A 21,951-nucleotide genomic window follows, 5' to 3' on the forward strand; every position below is an offset into this window, starting at 1 on the left:
TATTATTTTTTAGCAAGAACTTTTGATTTGGCTTTAAATTAAAAAAAAAAACATTCACATCAGATAGTAATTAAATAATCCTGCAATTTTTGAACAGCTAAAAGGAAAATGCTGTTTCTTTTTGTTCATTCATTAGAAAGACTACTACCAAGACAATACTGCATAATGGTGTGAGTAATGTTTGGCCTGTGGGGCCAAACTACTCCAGTTCAAATCCTGGCTTTACATCCTACTAGCTGTGTGATTCTGGGAAAGGTACTTAATCCCTCTATGCAACTGGGTCTTTCTCTGTAAATTGAGGAGGATAACTGACCTATCTCATTGGATTTTTATATTATGTGAGTTAATATGTCCAAAGGTGCTTTGAATAGTGCCTGGCACATAGTAAGTGCTCAATATGTGTTAGTTGCTATCATCACCACCACCATCCTTACTCACTACCACCCACCATAGTCACTCTACATCCCACTATGACAATCCACCACCCATCACATCTCATCATCACCCACTATGACCACCCCATCATCACTCATCACTACCCACAACTACCACTGCATCTCTCACCACTAACCACTACCTACCCTCAGTCACCCCTAAACCTGCTATGACCACTACTCAATCATCCTATCCCCTCATCGATATCATCACTAACCACTACCCACTATCACCACCCCACCATCATCCATTATTGCCACCTGCCACCACCTACCATTACCCATCATGACCACTCTGACCACCTACCATGATCACCTAGAACACCTTTATCTTTCACTGCTGAGTAGAGGCCCCAAGATTAGCTGGGAAGTCCCTTTTAATCATCTTTTAGACATGAAAACTTTTCAGCCTAGCATTTAGGTTCTCTCTGGTATAGTTGCCTACCTACCCTTTAAACTTCATCTCTTGCCACTGTTATCCATCTGTCTATCCTCCAGACCAACAGATCACTCTATTTCCTGAGCACAGCATGAATTAGTCTTGAGGCGACTGCTCAAGGGGCTCTCCAGCTGGATCACCTTTCCAGCATCTATGCACCTGAAAATGTGACCATTTGCAGGTAATTTCTAATATCACCTCCCCCATGAGGGCTATTCTGAAATTCTCAATGGGATATTAGTTTCCCCTCAGGAATCCTACAACATTCTGTCCCCTCCTTACTCTACTTATTATAGTGATGTCTGTTCATGTCTACTGCCCTTACTAGATGATAAGTTTTGGGGAAGCAGAAGCTATTTGTCTTTTGCCAAAACCAAATGTGGCCTTTGTATTACAGAGACACAATATACATTTTAATGTATACTGGGGTGCTTGGGTGATGCAGCTGGTTGAGCATCCAACTCTTGGCTTTGGTTCAGGTCATGATCTCAGGGTCCTGGAATCTCTGAGCCCTGCATCAGGCTCTTTGTTTAGCACACGGTCCACTTGAGATTCTCTTTCCCTCTGCGCCCCCCCCCCCCGCCTCAGTCATGCTCTCTCTCTTACAAATCTTTAAAAACATTAAAATGTACATATTTTCCTACTGATGGGCTAATTTGCTAGTTTGTTGCTTTATGAAATTGCACGATAGAGAGTATGTGAAAAAGGCACAAAACAACCTAAAAGCAAAGGGATCAGACTACACATTTTGGTCTAGAGTTCAGTTCAGTATGGTCATATGTAACCAGCATAAGCAAGTATTGGAATTTGGGCAATTTCGATGGGGGCATAGTTAGTGGATTCCTTAGCCTTCATAACCTATATAGACAGCCCCACTGAAATGACTCATAAAGCTCTTGATCTTATGGAGGTGGCCAAGATGAATGAAGAAGTTAGTCCTGGCTTGATTTGGTTTGTGTCATATAGTCTACTTAGATAATTTAGGGGAGATTTATGAATCCTCAAAAACCATTTAGAAATTTCCCTATTACCACAATGACTCTCAATTAATTCTGGACATGCAGTCATTTGGATAGAATGTGGAGCAGATTTTTAGAGGGTATGCTGACACTGGCCTCAAAGAAAATGGAATTCAGCAATGCTTGGTGACAGACAAATAGGGACACTGAAGGGTACACAGTGAGTGCTGCAGGAGATAGGTAATCAAGGATAAGACCAGGCGGGATAAGACCCAGGAAGAAAAGGAGGAAAACCAGGATGATGGAAATCATTCCAATATTAAGAGTAGAGTATATTACAGTAGAGGAAACTAAGCAGGTGGGACAGGGATGAAGTCAGACAAGAAGAGTACACTGGAATACAATGACTACATTGTGGCAACATACTTTGAGATAAACTCTTACACTTGGAACATTTGGCATGACTGCTCATGAGTTGCATATCTTTTTGCAATCATTTAAGTAGCCAAGCTGGATTACTCTGCCTGGAACTCCAATCTGGGAGAAGGGAGAAGGATCATAATGCTCATGTGAATATAAGTGAATGAGCATGGGAACAAAATCTTGGGACACAGGATACATTTCTAAGAAAGCAGACCACTTAATTTTACACAATATTCTATGTATTATACTTGGGCAACTAAAGAATTTTTGTAGACTTGGAATCCATTACAAATGGGAAGTAATTTGTGTTAAGAAAAATAGTATTTAGAGTTGTCACAGAAATACTTCTCTCCTGGGAGTTTAGTTACCTTGTCTAGTTATCTAGTTATTCTTAATTTTACGCATGCATGTATCCATCCATCCAAGACTCTAAAGATCTGAAGGCACATCTGAATTTAAATTTGTGAAATAGGTGAGATGAAGATATCAATAATCCCTTCTTTTACTGAGATAAGAGGTACAAAGTAGTGAAAAGCCCCAGGCTCTGCCTTGATTTTCTTGCTGGATCTGGAACTAGAGCTCAGTACTCTGTCCATTGGATGCTATTCTTGATCCTTCTCTGGCCTGATTCTCCCTGAGACTGTTTTGCCAGCTGCCACCTATAGACAGGAAGAAATGCAAAGGCCCTCTCTTTCCTCACATGTACCCAGGTGTATGCTATCTTAGATCTGAAAAGCATGAAAAATTTGGGACTCACTGTTCACAAAGACGGCAAACCTCAAGAAGGACAGGTAACGTTCCCCTTCAATGGGGTTCCAGCCGACATCAGGGTATCCTTTGGCTAGAAGCATGGGGCAGCTCTGCAGGCCACAGCCTGCCAAGTAGGTTACCACCTGCCAACAACAGTACAAAAGTAAGTGTCTATGTTTTTTTTTTTTTTTTTTTTTTTTTTAACAAGATAGCTGCAAGGCTTATAAAAATTTGGGAACAGAAGGGCTTTCATTCTCCTAGAAGCCAGAAAGAGCACCAAACTTTGAAGTTAATAATTCAGCAGGTCTGAAACCAGAACTTTCAGTTTATTGTTTCGAAGTAACCAACAGGACTGATTATTACTGATATGCAGGAATACTCCATGAGAAATAAGTTCCTTGGTTTTTCCAGTTCTGGCAAGAGGGAACTGCCTTTTAAACACAGCCTCAGGGCAGCCCCAGTGGCCCAGCGGTTTAGCGGTTTAGCGCCGCCTTCAGCTCAGGGCGTGATCGTGGAGACCCAGGATCCAGTTCCAGGTTGGGCTCCCTGCATGGAGCCTGCTTCTCCCTCTGCCTGTGTCTCTGCTTCTCTCTCTCTCTCTGTGCCTCTCATGAATGGATAAATAAAACTCTTTAAAAAAAAATAAAAATAAACACTGCCTCAATGGGGCACCTCAGTGGCTCAGTAAGTTAAGCGTCCGACTCTTGATTTCAGCTCAGGTCATGATCTCAGGATCATGAGATCGAGCCCCGTATTGGGCTCCTTGCTCAGTGGGGAGTCTGCTTGGGATTCTCTCCTTCCCTCTGCCCTTCCCCCAACTCATGTGCATACTCACCTGCATGCTCTCTAAAAGTTAATGAATAAATCTTTAAAAAAATATATAAACACAGGCATCTGGGGAGATAATGGTCCAGGTGGGCCATGTTTATTTGGCCATGGTATTTCAAGACCAAAATATTCAGTCGCTAGTTGACTCAAGTGGGCATTTGACAAATCAGGGATTGCTACCTAAGTTCTATATTAACAATCATTGTTTCAAGTCAAAAGCCAAGATGTTAAGGTTGGGATAGTGAGTGAGAGGCCATAGCCAGTCAAGGGGATGGGATTGGTAGTGTTCTGTTTGTTTCCAGGTCACCAAATCTCAGCCCTGTGATCTTGTAGAATAGTTTAGAACTTGCCTACTTTTTAGAAGGTGTCAGCTAAAAAAAACCTGGAAATGAGATCCTGGCTTGAAATGCAGTTGTTATTCTGAGTTAGCCTTTGATATTTTATGTGTACAAGAAGGGAAGAGTCCACTGTGCTGCAGAATCCTCAAAGTCTGGAACAGTATCTTTCATTTTTGAATCCCAGAGCCTGGCACATAGCAGATGGTGAAAAAATGGTTTTCAAGTGCATCATGTATTTGCTGATGTCAAATACCTGAAGCCATTTTGTGAGAATAATGACTCTAAGTCATAACTCATGAAAAACAATGATTGCACCTTTTCCTTCCTAAACCAGGAAGGATACTATTCTGCTTGGAGCTCAGACTTGATTTAGCCTTTAAAATGTTAAGAAAACAGCAATAAAGGCAGGAATTAGGCAGTGTTTTCAAGCTTACAGGTGCAGGACATTGCACTGGCCACTGAAATAAGCACCCGCCTGTATGTGTGCGTGGAGGGTGGTGGTTGTTCAATCATAAGGGGCCTAATTTCTGTTGTGATCAATGGAAAGGAAGAACTGCAACATTTACCTGTCGTTCCCTTCTCTCATAGGAACCACATGTGGGTGATTTCCTGACACAGGGCTGAAAAAAGTCTCTAACACTGTGCTGAGCCACTGGAACCACCTGAGAATGGGGCTGCAGACCTCATCCTGCCCCTTTACAGATCTCCCTAAGTCCCCATTTCTCCCCTTTATCCAGCCTCCCTGCCTCTCATGATCCTATCTTGCATCTTCCAAAGGAGGCTTAGAGTCTTTGTCAAACATGGTCATTTCAAAAGCTGAACTGCAGCTGAGGATGGGCACTGGGTGCTGAACCAGGTGGCACTATCTTGTTATAAGAGAACCATTAGCCACTTTTAAAAAATGCAGGCATCAGGTATCTCACCAACTAAACACTGAGTTGTTTGTTTGAGAGAGGGCATGTGTGTGTGAGTGGCAGGGTGTGGGGGTGGAGGGAGGGAGAGAGAATCTTAAGCAGGCTCCACACTCAACGCAGGGCCTGATACAGGGCTGGATCTCATGACCCTGAGGATCACGACCTGAGCTGAAATCAAGAGTCAGACATTTATGTGACTGAGCCACCCAGGCGCTCCCAAATACAGACTCCCTAATTGCAGTTCAATGTATGCGGAGCAGAGTTTGGCTGAAGTCCATCTCACTAGAAGCAGACTGAGAGTGTCCACAGCATTTGTGGGAAAGCTATCACACAGTGTACTGCTGGGTGGCAGGACATATGAGTCTGGGTGTGATTGGGAGGGGGTGGGTCTTGTTTCTGATCCAACCAGTTCTTCTTGTTGAAAGCAGGATGTATTTTCTAAAATACAAGTCATGTTGTTTTGCTTTTCTGCTTAAAACCCTCTGACGGTTTCCATTGCTCTTGGCTCTACAGAGAGGTCCTAAAATAGAACAGGTAAGAGCATGGCCTCTGGAGCCAGACTCTGTTGGATCCTGGCTCTGATGCTTACCAACCCCATGGCACTGAGCACATCAGCTAACCTTTCTGTGCCTCAGTTTCCCCTCCTATAACAGGGAGCAGTAACAAAAAAGGCATGTTCTGAGGGTCATGGTCACATGAGTGAATTCACAGTGCAACTGGGCCCACACCGATCATGTAGGAGTATGAACTTCTATCATTGGATGGTATATTAAGTATGGTAACATCAAGCATCAAGCCCAATTCCCTACCATCCCTCCTCACTCCCCAGGTGCTCCCCACTCAAGTACCCCATGATCCTTCACAGCCACTTTCCCACTTCTCAAGCACACCATGCTCTCCTCATTGAAGCTCAAATGTTCCTGGCACACTCTTCTCAGTGCTGTGGCTGCTTGGCTTCTACTCTTCCCTCAGTTCATCACTCTACTGGGTGACCTTCCTGGTCCCCTGGTCAGGGTGAGTGGCTCCTCTCGCATGCACCTCCAGGCCCACTGTTCCGTGGGTGACCCCTTAACTCTCCCCCTAGCCTTTACCACCTCAGTCTTCTTCATACTGAGGGAGTGCATGGTCAATTCTGGCAGCCACCCAGCCAAGAACGCAGCCCCAAAATGAATGGGGAAAGATGCAGGTGGATCAGCCTCCAATCATCACCACCAATGGGAGCATGTTTCAAAATCTCCAGGTGGTGGCTCAGTTCTGCCTTATTTGTACACGCACTGGATGTGTGGGCCTTCTTCACCCATGTACTGATTACACGGTTTTCTGTTGTGTTTCTTTCTTTAGTATCTGAACTTAAAAATTTGATGACATAGAACTTTGTTAGGATCCACAGGTCTCTGGTAGTGTACTCTGTAGACCAGGGAGGCTGGGCCTCCATGTATAAGCAACACAGATATCCAGATATCCATGACTATGAAGTTGGCTCCCCCTGCCCATAGGAGATGCTCTGATCCTAAGTATCCTACTGTTGCCATTTGCTCACTTGTTACCACATTTTCATGGAGCATTGAAGAAGTTCTGGTGGAGACCCAGTCTCTAGTCTGCCTTTCCTTGGCTTGGCTGTGCTACAGGTAAGACAGAGTAAGTGCAGTGCCTCCCCAGGGCCAGTTACCTTCTCAAGATCTGGTTCCTCCAAGCCCAGCGCTAACTCGTTGTTGTCCATCACAGAGGAAGCTGCCACATCCAGTGGGGTAGATCCTCTCATTGAAGGGGATGCTGAGGAAGGAAGGATGGGGGCACACGTTTAGTGCCGCGCTGGGGTTGCAGTGCCCACTCACAGCCCACAGAGGGCAGCAAACAGTAAGCCTGGGTCCCATCACTGTTCTGAGGGGACCACCAGCCCAGCTTAAGACAGGCTCTGTTATGCTTTTCCCCACACTCATTACTGATTGTGAATATGGACTAAGTTACAATGTCAGTTGACAGAATTAGCCGGGATCATGTATTTTCAAGTACTTTTGTAACATGGTGCTTCTTGGGGGCCCCACTTCAGTGATCGCTGAAAAGGTAGTGATGTCACTTAGCCAACTAAGCTCAAATGACTTGGCCATTTCTAGGGTCACCACCTAGAATTTAAAGATAGCCTCAGACATCAGTAGCTCATATAGCTACATCAGGTCACCAATGTTGTCTTTGATTTCCCTTTGTTTAGTTCTTAGTCTAGAATTCAGAAAAACTTCTTTCCAAGAGGTTGGGAGTCTGAGGATGCATCAGAACACCCTGAGATTTCAGATTTCATGTGTGTGTATGTGTGTTTGAGTGAATTTCACAAACTTATTTGGTTTTCATCCAGGACAGTGAGTAAGGCATATGCACTGTGTTGCTTTTCTGGTGGTGCTGATGGATTTACACTGTTTGTCCACAGTTGCTCTTGGCCAATCCATCTTGCAGCCTAGGAGAGCACTGGCTGGTCAGCTGATGGGACACGTGTGCAGCCCACAAGCTAGCCTGCCAAGAAGGGGGTTGGATCTCCAACCTCGGCCTCATTAGCTCGCCAGTCAGCAGAGTGGGCTGGGGTGGGGGAAGCTGTGTCCCCTGACTACATCGACAATCTCAGGCAGGATATTCTAAGCCATGAGCCACTGGTTCCAAGGAAGACAAGGTAAAGCTGGTGACTATGCCAACACAAATCTGTCACCAGTTCTGGTTGGTAGCAATATCACCATTTAGGCTGGACGGCAGAGACATCACATGGTTATTTCATTTATTTTTAGATCAGGCAAATTTCTTCTTATATTTAAAAATACCTTAGCAGGTACGTAGTTTCTTTACCTTTACCTCCTAAGTGGTCAGCAGAGGGAGCGTCATCTCCAAGCCCAACTGTGGAAGGGATAACATGACATACCTAAGCCAACACTGCTATTCTCCAGCAGGTAACTTAGATGCTCAAACATGGCCTTCTGATTTTGCCGGCTGATTCGACAGAAATAGCAAAGGAAGCGGCAGCAGCTAGCAACCATTTTTGGAAAAGCAATCTGTAGGAAGAAGGAGGAAGTGTCAAGGAAAAGAATCTATCAAATCCTTTCTGAAAAGTCTGACTTTAAAGTCTTAGGGTGTACAGTCAATTGACTTCTACCTGTCCATACTGGTGTAAGCTCTGAAGAGTTTGGAAAATGAACTTTCTCCTTACTTCCAGTGTTTTCTAAGACTTATTCACTTATTCCAAGACAGAGAGTGGACACCTGAGAAGAGGCTTCCAAAAATATTGAGAGCTAATTATAGTTCCTGGAAGATCTCTCTTCCAAACAAAAAAGAGGTCAAACAAGAGTCCCAGACAGCCTCTGATGTCACGTGAAATTGCATGACCCTCCATCAGAACACTGCTTTCATCTGGGAAGGGAGTGGACACTCATCAGAGTGGTAAACTCTGATGAGAAAGTTCAGAAAGGGAGATGAGTGGTCGAGACAAATAATGCCCAGTCTCATATCAAACCGGAGCCCTCTGGGTAAAGGCAGGCCCCTAGAGCTGTGGGAGCCTGCTGCGCACTGCCCTCTCACATGGTCGAGCCTTCCCCCAGTGACTTGTGTTTTCTCCCCTGATTACCTCCGTTCTTGATGACTGCTCTCCAGTGGGCTCCTGTAGCACTTGTAACCCGATTCATAATATTTAGCACTGAGATGCCATCTTACGTTACTGCTGATTGCACTTGGCTTCTCTCCTTAACAAAGTAATCAGCATCTCTAGAGCCTGGCCACGTCTTAATTTTGATCCAATGATGCTCAATAAATGGTGTCTGTGTTAACCTTGCTCTGGATCCTAGAAAGCCCTTGATTTCCCCTTTAGAATTATGGGGCTGTGGTGCTCTCGAAAGTAAGGCTCTGAAAGTCACACACTACCTGCTTGCTGAGGCACACGGACATTTGCTCAGGGCTCTTCTGCAGGGAGACCACTGTCTCCAGGGACATGAAGGAAGCAAGTGAGAAGGAATGTGAGCTTGGCTTCTGTTCCATCCACCTGTCAATACTGGTGGAACCACTTTGCAAATCCTTCATTCCTAGGACACTGGTACTCTGGACTTTCCAAAACTGGAAAACATCTTCTTATCTCCTGCCTCAGGCCCTAACTCTGAGGAGGACCTCACACAAGTTAGGATAAGTGCCCAGGGAGATCCCCTGATAGTGGGCTTGTTACGGGGGTCTGGCAAGGAAAGCCAATATCCTTGGGAGCTTGGTGCGTGCAGAGGAAACACACGGACGCCTGAGCTGCCAGCATCATTATTAAGATCCTGCTCCCCCTTAGAGCAGTGTTTTCCTGACCCAGCACAAAATATACCAGGCTGTTCAGTGCAACCCGGAGGAATTCCATCTTGGAAGGCGCAGGGCTGAAGGGTATGGGAAGTAAACCTAGCAGGTGAACAGCCCTGGTGGAACGAGTGGGAAAAGCTCTAAGCTTCAGGAACCAGAGCTCTTATGCTGGCTGGATTCCATTCAGCAGCACTGTCCCGTCCCTTGGCTGTTTCCTGGCTTTATGGGCATCCCTCCCTCTCCCTGGGAAGGAGAACTGAGGCAACAGAGGCCAGCCATGTGGCTGTCAGCAAGCCCTCACATGCCCCTGCCCAGGGGCCAAGTTCCTGGTTCCTGAGGGCTAGGTTCTCCTTGGAGCATTACCTGGGACTTCTCTGCACCCAACACGTTCACCATCACCTCCATCACCGTCTCGTGCATGCCAAGGACTCTCATGAGGTTGGGGTGCTGGTAAAACACCTTATTGTTCATAATGTCTCTACGGTAAGGATCAGACACAGACTTTAGTGCTTGCTTAGATGAGTGCTGTGAAACTTCAGGGGTGAGGACACACAAATGCACAGACACATCAGGGTTAAGGAATGCAAACGTGACAGACTGAAAGGTTCTAAGAAGGCACTAGGCATTCGGGATATATGCGGAGTGCCTTTTTACAGACAATAGGAGTATTTTATGCTCTTTTATTTCTATGACGTTCTTTCTTTCTTCAAGACATTTCCTTCTAATGACACATTACACAGTTGTCCCTTTATCTTTGTGTTTATAATAGTTTTGAGACAGCCCGAATTACTGGACTTCTCTTCCTCCATGTATTCAGGGTCTTCTATTTTTTTTTTTTTTTTTTTGCCCATTTCTAGTTCTTATAGCTAATTCTCTACTTCATTTTTCCTAATGATAGGGCTGTATCCTTTTCTTAAAGGCAATTGTATATTAGGTACCTGTGATATTTTGGGACAGCAGTCCTCAAAAACCAGTGCAATTAACAATGAAATATAAAAAATTATATTCTGAAATCATTCAACATAAATTCACACATAATAAAGCTGCAGGCAAATTCAAATGCAAAAGCAGCATGTGATGTGGCTGTGTAAGCCCTCACAGGGTGGTTACTCTGCCTGTACCCTCTTCCCTGGGTGGTGGCAACTGTTAAGAGGAGATACCACAAGATTTTATTGCTGCTGTGTCTACTGCAAAGGCTGGGGGAGAAGCTAATTCTGCAGTTTTCTTTTCCCATAAAAGTCTCTTCATTTCCAGTACATGATTCTTCCTTGGAAATGAATTTGAGGAATGGGTGCATCCCCCCCGCCTCAGCCCAAGGCTCCTCAAAGTCCCTCTTCTGGGCCTTGCTCAGGTGGTGCTCCAGGGTGGTGGGATGGAACATGGAGCAGCAAGGTCACAGTCCCAGTTCTCGCCTGTAATCAGGTAACACTGTGGGGTGGTCAGCTCACGTCTTTGGGCTTTGGTTTTCTCATCCACAAAATGGAATACACCATCTAATTAAAGGGAATCTTTCTGATGTCTAGGATGCTATCTTTTTGACAGCACAGCTTCTCAGGGAGAGCTGTGCACTGTTGTAATAGGGAAAGGTGTCTTTCAGAACTGACAAAAATGACTCTCTGGGTGAGTCCGGAGCAAAGGGAGGGATCAGCTGACAGTTTCTCAGAGGGAAGTCTCAGAAGAATTCCAGTCAAAAGCTCAAAACATTTCTCTTCTTGTTGAGTTGAACACATGGTCCCTTCCTCTGAATTTTTTTTCATTGCCTTCCTGGGGCTCTTTTCTTCAGATATGAACCAAATAACTGCTTTTCCCTAAGACTCCTTTCTACTACTTCTGGCAATGTCCCTTCAGCCCCGTAGCCTGCAGTCTGGTCTCACAGGTTATCAAAGGTGACTGATCCACCAAGAACTTACCCCCTGAGGAGTGAAATCAGGCTGGCAGCACACAGGGATTTCATATGATTGGATTCTGGAACATCTACATAACAAGGTAAACCAGTTTTCCTGCCTGAAGCTCTTCTGAGGGACTTGCAAGGAACTGAGAATGACCTACCCCAGCCCATTGATCATGAGCAGCTCCTCTTCCTTGCCCATCCTGACACTGAGGAGGCAGCGGATCTGGCCCAGGGCAGCCAGCAGATTGATGGTATCGCTCACGGAGGCCTGACTGATGGTATAGGTCTTCCGCAGGGCTTGCAGCAGCTCCCCAATGCTGTCGTACTGCCTCTGCAGGAGGGTGAACATCATCCGGACCAACTCCGCATCCTGGATCTGGTCCTCTTGGGCCCAGCGGATCATGGTCTGTGAGATGAGCTCCTTCAAGGTTGCTGGAAGGACAAGAGGGAGGACCAGTACTGTGGCTGGCATGGCTCAGGAAGAGCTGTGTGCCTCAGCCACCCCACTTGAAAATGACACAACATCAGTGGTCAGGGGTAAAGCATTCTTTTCCTGAGGGTGGAATATGGCATGCAGAGAAGTGAAACATCATCACAGCACATAGATGTGGGCCACACTACAAGGAAAGAATATCACAGTTTTGAACTGAGGGTACAAAATAGTTTATTTTGACTAAATGACATTTGAACCGATACTGGAGATAGAAGACCAAGTAAGACACCTGTCCTTGTCTTCAGGCTGCTCACAAACCAGTTCTTTACATTTTCACTTGATTTTATAAAACAATTTTGTCTATATTTGATGACACAGTATAATCAATACTAAAATGTGCAAGCGCCACGGGACAGAGTAGGTAGTAATTATTTGGGGTCAGGGTGGGGGCAAAGGCATGAGAAGGTGGCACTGGTCACTGGCCCTCTAGAGTCAAGTGATAGTAAGCACTGGATTTTCTCTACCATGGATACTGTTCTCCAAGTACTTTATATATATCACGTACCATGAACTGGATAAGCCATGCCACTGACTCAGGAATTCTAGGAGATATTTTGGATGACATACACATAAAACTATGTTAGGAGACAGAGTGACGTGGATGGAGAACGTTCTATTAGGTCTGCAGACTCTGCAGACTCTGCACTGGGACTGCTGGACATCATCCCCACTGAACTGACTGTGTTGCCTTGATCTTTGGCAGGGGTCAGCTAACACTGCATCATGACCACTTTCACAAGCATCAGCAGAAAAGCCAGGATGGTTTTGAATGCAGACGTTATTGGGGCTTATGCTGGGTGCACAGAAATACTACTGGCCACACTGTAGAGGAGAGGTCACCGAAGTGGGATGCAATCAGCTACGGGGCCTTTGGAGTTTGGACCAAGTGGCTTCTGTAAAGTGCCGACTGGCATTGGTGTGGGAGGACGGTCAGGAGGGGAGGCAGGTCTCAGGTGGAGGACAGGGTAAAAGCGGGCTCACTAGAATGGCTGGGAGGGTGCTGCTCACCCCTCCCCATGTCTCTCAAACACACACTTCCATAAAATGCCACTGTAGGCGTGAGGAATGCTGCTTGTAAATCACAACTGCCTCCAAGTCTGGCCTCTGCCTATCACACTCCCACAAGGTATGGTAGACCCAAGATCCTTAATCCAGACCTGGAGATAAAGGCCAAGCTTAGAGGACAATGACGGTCACTCAGGGCATCAGTGAAGAGATGGGGACTAGGCACAGATGGATGCGTCTGGTAGCCGGTGCCAACCCCAGTAGTCTAGTTCTCTAGCTCCATTTCATATGTGGCAGATTTCTGCTCTACATACACTCTTGGCTCATCACAAGGATATGAAAATAGAACTTGGTTACCAAAGCTTCAAGGAGATCTGGAAGGAAAAGATGAATGTGACTTACTGCTGGGTCTATCAATCCTGTGGGTGCCATAGGTTCAGATTGGTGGGGGAGGAGGCTGCAAAACTTACAAAAGAGTCCCCAGAGAAGGGAGAGGCAATGTCAGAAGATGTTCCTAAGAGACCTCGCCAAGCAGAGATTGCTGACTGTTAGGTTACGTAGTGTCTCCATCCTTTGGGGCAAAATCTGTTATTGTTGGGCCAGGCTGGGCTCCTGTCAGGAACCTGTTTCCTCACTGACAAAGTGTAAGAGCTCCTATTTCTCCCAGTTCACAGGCATGGTGAGGAATGAAAGTATGACAAAACCATACAACAGACACTCCCAGACCCACTGTTAAGTTTTCTAGTTCTATACGTACAATCCCTCGAGGCCTATGTCATGACCTGAAAGAACGATGGTTTTCTCCACTAACAACCAAGTTCTCTGCCAAGATAATAACACATCACAGTTCCTGCAACAGATGAAAAGAAACAACCAGAACTGTCAGCCAGCTCAAGGACCATCCTCTCACCAACAGGGAGTTTACAGAGACATAAGGAAACCACCTAAATATTAGTTTTCCCTTGACCTGGCTTTCAGATTAGTTCAGGATTTGGGTGAGCTCTTAGCCACACACTGATGTCATAATCCAAATCAGCATTTATAGAGAAGGGAACACTCACAGCAAAACACGTCTTGAGAAGGCACATGTGAAAGGAGACAGCCCTTCCTTTCCCTGAGAAAGGGGAGCAGGAAGCACCAGAGTTCTCTGTCCAGGCCAGCCTTCCAGTAAGTGTGAGGGAATGGGAGAAACAATTATGTGTGGGTCATCAAGTGGAAGCTCAGGTAAAAAGAAAACATGGCCCTAAGACCCTGACAAAAAAAGCAAGAGTCAGGGTGGTGTTATAGATGGACAGATGTCATTCTGTGGAAGGGATGGCATTTGAGGCCTTTCTCATAGGACAGGGTCTCAAAATTCGAGATGGAGGTCCAGAAACTGAGAGAGAGAATAACTGTGAAAAGAAAGAAGACTGGGGAGAGATGGCAGGGGAGGAAATATTCCCAAGAGCTCTGAAAGCACAGTGTATTTTGTGGCCTGACATACACTTAGACCTAGCACCCACCCAGCAAACCTAGGCTGAATCAATGAATTTCTAATGCTCTGAACACCCCTGAGACTGAGAAAACGGTGCTTCACACCCGTGGCAGCAATGCTTTTGAAAATTCCTCAAATTTTAATTAGCCCCCACGAAACAGCAGCAGGGTGGCATAAATTTACCAGGGTCCAGAGGTTTAAAAAATAATATGTTTTCTGGAATGTGGTAGGCTCTCTATATACCTGTACAGCTGAGGATTAAAATAATTAATGCATATAACCACGTCTGGCACATATTATGAGCTTAAAAAGGTTAACTATTCTACTGTCTATACCAGGAGTTGTAAAAGTGTGGTTCCCAGACCCTTAGGGATCCCAGGTCCTTTAGGTGGTTTGTGAGGCCAAACATGTCTCCATAATAATCCTAAATTGTTCTTTGCCTTTTTCACTGTGTCAACAGCTGGCCTGATGGTGTAGACACATGTGGGTGAAACTGGCGGTGCCTCAGAGTGAATTAGGTAGTAGAACAAAACACCAAATGTACCACTGTATCCCCAAGGTGCCCAGTTTCACATAAGAATGTCCCACATGAAATATAAAAATAATTAATTTTATTAGTAATAAACTCTTGAGTATGCCTCTTTCTAATCTTATATGGGATAAAGAGGGAAGTATGCCTACAACACTTCTGCTGCAAATGGGAGGACAGAGGATTTTGTGAGAAATGCTGGCTGGAGTCGTGTGCTACACTGGCTGCTCATTTCATGGATGCTATTTTTAGTTAAAAGAACACAGACAAGCCAGGCTGCTTCATCAGACTTGGGTGAATGACAGACATGTTCTTATAAATGAAAGAAGCAAGCTCTTCACTTCAAGGAAAACAACGGATAGTATCTGTTGCCAATAATATAACTTGAGCTTTCAAGTGAAAAATTAGAATTTTAGAAAATGTTTATCGGCCACAGTGAGTTTGACAGCTTCCCAGTACTTAAAGACTTTCTGATTAAATTGTTGATGTTAACAAGTGCGATTTCTAAAATATTTTACAATGAAATATGTCAACATTTGGAAGTGCTGCATTAATTGGTGAGCCAACACTTTCCCAATGACCAAAGCCTTATGTTACGAGAACATTCAAGAAAGGGGAACACTGTTGTACTGTTGGTGGGAATGGGAACTGGTGCAGCCACTCTGGAAAACTGTGTGGAGGTTCCTCAAAGAGTTAAAAATAGAGCTACCCTACGACCCAGCAATTGCTGGGCACAGAGAGGGAGGCATGGCTGGGGATTTACCCTAAAGATACAGATGCAGTGAAACGCTGGGACACCTGTACCCCAATGTTCATAGCAGCAATGTCCACAATAGCCAAACTGTGGAAGGAGCCTCGGTGTCCATCGACAGATGAATGGATAAAGAAGATGTGGTCTATACATACAATGGAATATTACTCAGCCATTAGAAATGACTATACCCACCATTTGGTTCGACGTGTATGGAACTGGAGGGTATTATGCTGAGTGAATGAAGTAAGTCAGTTGAAGGACAATCATCACATGGTTTCGCTCATATGGGGAATAAAATAGTGAAAGGGATTATAAGGGAAAGGAGGGGAACTGAGTGGGAAAAATCAGAGAGGCAGACAAACCATGAGAGACTCCTGACTCTGGGAAACAAACAAGGGTAGTGGCAGGGGAGGTGGGTGAGGGATTGGGGTAACTGGGTGATGGGCACTGAGGGGGGGACTTGACGGGATGAGCACTGGGTGTTATACTGTATGCTGGCAAATCAAACTCCAATAAAAAATTTTTAAAAAGACCCATTCAAATGGAAGACAGACCAATGAGTTTTTATATAACCAGGTACAAAAATTCCTTAATGTGGTTTCAGATGCTACCTGGCAATGAACTTTTGAAAACCTACTACTGGTTGAGTTTTGATATAGTATCAAAGAAGAAAAAGCATAATTACCTGAAGAGGTTATAAAAACACTCTCCCCCTTTCCAACTATGTATCTCTTTGAGACCAGTTTCCTTCCTATTTTTTAGAAGAACCCAGCTACTTTCTATTAAGCCAGGCATTTGAAATTCATAAAAATGCAAAACAATGTCACTCATCTCATTATTTTTGCTTTGTTTTGAAAAATTTAGTCACTTCTCACAGAAGTAGAAGTATATCATTCATATAACATAATGGGGTTTGTTATTTTTATATATATATTTTTAAGTTTCTTATTTATTTATGATAGGCAACAGTGAGAGAGAGAGAGGCAGAGACACAGGCAGAGGGAGAAGCAGGCTCCATGCACCGGGAGCCTGACGTGGGATTCGATCCCGGGTCTCCAGGATCGCGCCCTGGGCCAAAGGCAGGCGCCAAACCACTGCGCCACCCAGGGATCCCGGTTTGTTATTTTTAAATGAATTCAATATTTTAAAAATTTCTCAGTTTTAAATTCTAATTCAGTAATATTGATATATTCCACATAAGCTAAAGTTTTTGGAGGTCTTTGATTATTTTTAAGAGGGCAAAAGGGGTCTTGAGACCAAAAGGTCTGAGAAGCGCTGATTTATACAAAAGGGTATAAAGGCTGAGGTGATGGCCATGACCAGGAAGCAAAGCTTTCCCTCCCCCTAAGATGGAACCCTGTTCCATGAGGCTGTGTGATTCCAATCAGGTCGCGGACATCTGAACTTGGAAGGCTACAGCTTAGGAACCTGTCTGTGTGTGTTTCTGAATGGAAGGTAGACTAAAAGCGAGAGTGTAAGATGAGTAAGACATCTTACACTGAGAAATAAAATGAGGATTAAAGAAGCATTATTTTGAAAATGGATCCTGGCTGCCAGGAAGGACCCCAGCCACTGTTCCCTCATCACCCAGGGGGACTCCCTGCCACACTAGAGGGCTCTAGGTGCTTTCCTCTTTATATCAATTTGGGTACAAGCTCAGTCACCTTCAGAGCAAAGAGGGGGGCAGGTGGCTTTCACCCCTAGGCTGAATGGCTTTGTTGGGCCTGCTTGCAGCCAGTGAAATTGGGCACACAGAGAAGTGGGCACAGAGAGGGAGGCACTCAATTCTGTCCCACAGTAGCTGATCCTTCAGCAGTGATGCTATTAATGCTGGAAACCAGGGCTGTTGCCTACAGGAGGCTTTGTTTTGCAGTCACCATGTATCCAGGCCCCTGGACAAATGTCATTCATAAGTTCCTACTATCCTCATCTGAGTAGCTGAGTTAGCTCCAGTTCTGTCTACCCTGAACTGAGCTAACTAATTGAATGGTTAGCGCTGAGGTCAGTAGTCGTTGTGAAGCTATTTCAAGACACAATGATTATCTGTCGTAGCTTAGCTGGGGAAACGAAATACACACCCGTGAGGCATTTAATGAGAAAGCAAATATAAGATAACTGGTAAAACCGTGCTATCCAAGACATTTAGGAAATAATTCACAAGAAGGTACAACTTCTCTAGTAATACAGAAATTCAAAAGAAATTAGAGAAATGATCAGATCTTCTAGCCTTACATATTTTCCCAATGGGTCCTCCATCTAAAGCTCTTGATATTTCTTGAAGAGGTCCATATTGTACAGAGACGAAAGAAGCAGGGAAAAAGCAGCTGTCTCATGAAGTTAAGAGGGGCCCTCCTGGGGATGGATGAAATGGCCTGATGGGAAAGACACCTTTCTTTGTTTCTGGCTACTTGGAAGGCCATATTCTTTCAAGAGCTGATTCACACAGGCAGTCCCTGTAGTAGTAAATACTTTTACGTTTCTCTGGTATCACTGGTGGAATGCTGACAAATTTGGTAGGATTTTCAAACAGCAAAGGGAGTCAATTCTTGAGATACATTTGAACCTCTTTCATAACCATAGATTAAGAGCAGTTACAGCTAAATACTGATTTCAGTTCTGCTGCTTTTCTAAGTTCCTCTTTGGAAATGCTGCCCTTTAATGACCAAAAAGACACTTTACTGTGCATAAGAAACATGACTCTGGAGGGAGAAAGACTCCAGGAGAAAGGCAGGGTGGGGTGGAGAGGTTAACTCTATAGTTGGCTGTAATATATGGCCTTGTTTTACTCCCTGTGACCCCCCCCCACATACATGCACACGTGTCTCATAACCCCACTCATATCCCCCACCACACATGATAAACTTGTTTTCAGTCCTTGCCACAGTTCTAGGATTTCCATCCACTGATTTGCCTGTTTCAAGAAGATCCTGTCAAGTGCACTAGATGGTGTAGCTTGTGAGGTTTTTAAAAAGCTGTAGTGTTGGTTTGTGTTTTTTTAAGATTTTATTTATTTATTCATGAGAGACACACAGAGAGAGGCAGAGACACAGGCAGAGGGAGAAGCAGGCTCTCTGTAGGGAGCCTGATGTGGGACTCCATCCCAAGACCCCAGGGTCACGCCCTGAGTCAAAAGTAGACACTCAATAACTGAGCCACCCAAGGCACCCACACTATAGTGTTTTGTTTCAAAAAGCAAAAAGATGTGTGATCAAGCATTTGTTTTCTGATGAAAAAGGAATCAAAGAACACAATGTCTTAGTGAAGCCAGTCATGTACACGTGGTTCCCTTGATAATTACAAATGGCTTCATTTAGGAAATTATTATTAACGTTTGAACTTGCTGCACTTTTGCAATTAGTGTAATTAGGGATAGTCACATTTAGGCAATATATCAAACGCATGATCTAGAAACTGCGTTTTAAGTAATTGTTTAGGCTAACTCAGAAAGAAAGTATTTTTAAGGTACTGTCTTGTGTAAGGAAACATGATCCCTGAAAGCTACTGTAAAAGAAAAATAGCTACTTCACTACTTGATTTCTGGAGTAGCCAGACATCACAGATGAGAAGAGAGCGCTAGAAGTGTCCTTACAGTTAGCCTTAGTACATGGGTTTGTGGGCTCAGGTATTGTTCATTGTTGAGTTATTTACTTCCTTCCACTTGTCATTTTGTAACCTGCTACTGATCTCAGACCCCAAGCCTACGTTCTGTGACTCTTACAAGAAAGTTCTCCAAAGTGACCCCCTATACTTGGTAAAACTCTTTTCCAAATGGTCAAATTACCAGCTTTGCAATGGTGACCGAAATAAGAAAAAAGCCATCTCTTCTCATGGTGCGGGTTTACAGTTTTAGGCTGCTGGGGTCTGGAAAGAATTTTTCCTTTTCATCCCTACATTTAGATTACAGTCCAAGTGGCCATCGTGCACCAAAATACAAGTTAATACCAAAGAGCAAATGTTGGCCACTGGCAAACCAAGTCCCTGAAGCTTACAGATTCCCAACCAATGCTGGTGTTAAAGTTCTGTGAGTGTGCTCCTATATTTGGGTTAGTTTTGGAAGAAAAAGTCTTTCAATTACACTGACAAACAGAGCAAACAAAACTGCACTGTACTTAGGTTAAACTTAGAAAGCAATTTATAATGCTCAGATTTACAATGGGAAAAGAAAAATAATTATGTGCATCTAAATTATGTACACTTATTTTTAAATTCTAGGTGATTAAAAAGTCAGCTTGTCGTAGGCTATCAATGCTCTGGAGGCATTAACAAATGGTTGATCATTTCCAAGTATAAATAATCGGTTGTTTTGACCTCTGCTTTCTTCCTCCCTGTGGTGGGCTGAATAATGACCCCCCTTCTCCTCCTCCCAATTTTTAGAACCTGTGAACATGTTACCTTATATAGCAAAAGGCACTCTGCCTTTATGATTAAATTAAGGATCTTGAGATGGGGAGATTATCCTGAATTATCCAGATGAGCTCAAGATAATCCTAAGGCTTCTTCTAAGAGGGAAGTAGGAAGGTCAGAGTCTGAGAAGGAGATGTGTTGACAGAAGCAGAGGTGGGACCGGTACCATTCCTGGAAGGAGCTACTAGTCACAGAATGCAGGAGGCCTTTGGAACCTGGCAAATGCAAGAAACGGGTTCTCCCCTAGAGCCTCCAGAAGGAAGGCAAGACTACTAAACCCGTTTTAGACTTGTGACCTCCAGAGCTGGGGGATAATCGATTTGTATTGTTTGAAGGCACTAAGTTTATGGTAATTTGTTGCAGCATCGACAGAAAACTAATATGCTATCACAGGTAGAAGAGCCCCAGTTTAGGATACTCGAGGCTGCGGGTGAAACTGGAGAGGCCCTGCTAGCAAGCTGCTATGGGAGAGTTCACAGATCCTCCAAGACGTCCAGTTCTAAGTTTTTGTTGAGGCAACTGGAGTGACAGGGCTGCTGACACTCTGATGTCTGGTAGGATCTGGCCCAGAGCTTGTGTCAAAACCAGAACAATATTAAATGCGGGAAGCACCAAATGCACAACTGCTGTGGCCCCTTGGATAGTGTACCCAGAGTGCAGAGAGCCTGTTTGCTAGTTCCCATAACACAGCTTTTTGGCCTGTACTTCCCTCTGGACATAGAGAGCTAGAACTGCTGACATTTTAACAGTAACCATTGAGTAATAGGAGCTAAAGATGATAGCCATCAGGGCATGAGGAACATTCCTAACTGCATATCAAGAATCCATTGGCTTAAAAAAAAAATCCATTGGCTGTTTCTTCCTTCCTAACAGAACTGATTTTGTATCGATATCTGCCTGTGTCTTATGGCCCATGAAAACCGACCCAACCCCACTTCGCAGGTCGGCTCTGCTGATATAAGTCAACCAGCACAGTTTATTTTCTAGGTCATCTTCAACAATTCACGAGTTGGCCTATGACCAAGTTCTTCAATCAAAGGTGATCTCAGGATCCTTGTCTTGAATACCAGGGCAGGAGAACTTTTCCCTTGGAAACTGTAGCATGTAGATGTGAGGCCTAGAACTGCAGCCACCATCCTGCCATCAGCCTGAAGGCAAAGCTAGAATGTGGATGACTGGGGAGACTGAGCACAGCTGTGGGATCAGCTCAACCCAGTGGCTGGCTCCATCTCTAATGCCAGGTATGCCCGTCAGTGAAGTCTTTTATTGGCTCACTCTATCTGAGTTGGATTTTCTGTTCTTTTTTTCTGAAAGCATCTGAAATGATAAAGGTGGAGATAAAGTTCTTCTGACCTATACTTTGTATATTCATTTTAGAAGCTGGAAGGTATACAAACTTCTAGGTACTGGAATATTAAACTGAGCACTATTTTATTGAATCCTTAGACTCCCTGCCCCCATGGGTAGGAATATCATTATCCCCTTTTATAGATCAGGAAACTGAAACATGTGGAGGTTAAGAAACTGGCCTAACATCATAATTAGTAAATGGTAGAGTTGGGACTCAAACCTTATCTGCTGGAATCTAAACTCATCTACTTTTCCAGCTGAGACTTGCTTACTTTCTTCCACTTCACAAAATCCTGAAAAAGTTATCCTTATTAATGCTTTAAATTTATATTATCCTGTGTGGATGCTGTCTTAAACAATAAAGCAGATTCAGAAATAAACCCTGAAAATCACGAAGCTTTGGCTCTTTTTCTAGCTGGCCCTGAGCTAGGAAAATAATTCTACATTTCCAGAGTCTTGATTTTTTTCCACTAATAAAATCAAGTTAGCAAAATAAAATTCATGTTGAAGGAGATGAACATAAGGACAATGGGGTGACAAGAGTGCTGACTGCTTTGTTTCCGTTGTGTGACCTTGGCCAAGTTGCTTTCCCTCTCCGGGTCTCTATCATCTTCTACCAAGATGCGATGGCCTAACACTCTAGAATTCCGTATCTACCCGACCT

The 21,951-nt window shown here is 44.3% G+C and overlaps 1 protein-coding gene across 1 annotated transcript in view; it reads right to left on the reverse strand.

The window, feature by feature from the left end:
* The window catches only part of RYR3 (ryanodine receptor 3), a 500,519-nt gene that overhangs the window by 131,379 nt on the left and 347,189 nt on the right, over positions 1 to 21,951 (reverse strand). Inside the window, exons 39-43 of the mRNA XM_072808654.1 lie at positions 11,437 to 11,710; positions 9,751 to 9,865; positions 7,988 to 8,117; positions 6,755 to 6,858; positions 3,013 to 3,148 (exon numbers count right to left, since the gene is read on the reverse strand). Coding sequence (XP_072664755.1) covers positions 3,013 to 3,148; positions 6,755 to 6,858; positions 7,988 to 8,117; positions 9,751 to 9,865; positions 11,437 to 11,710 — 759 coding nt within the window. The remainder of the gene's footprint in view (positions 1 to 3,012; positions 3,149 to 6,754; positions 6,859 to 7,987; positions 8,118 to 9,750; positions 9,866 to 11,436; positions 11,711 to 21,951) is intronic.

The sequence above is a fragment of the Canis lupus genome, chromosome 32, assembly GCF_048164855.1.
Source record: "Canis lupus baileyi chromosome 32, mCanLup2.hap1, whole genome shotgun sequence".
NCBI lineage: Eukaryota > Metazoa > Chordata > Mammalia > Carnivora > Canidae > Canis > Canis lupus.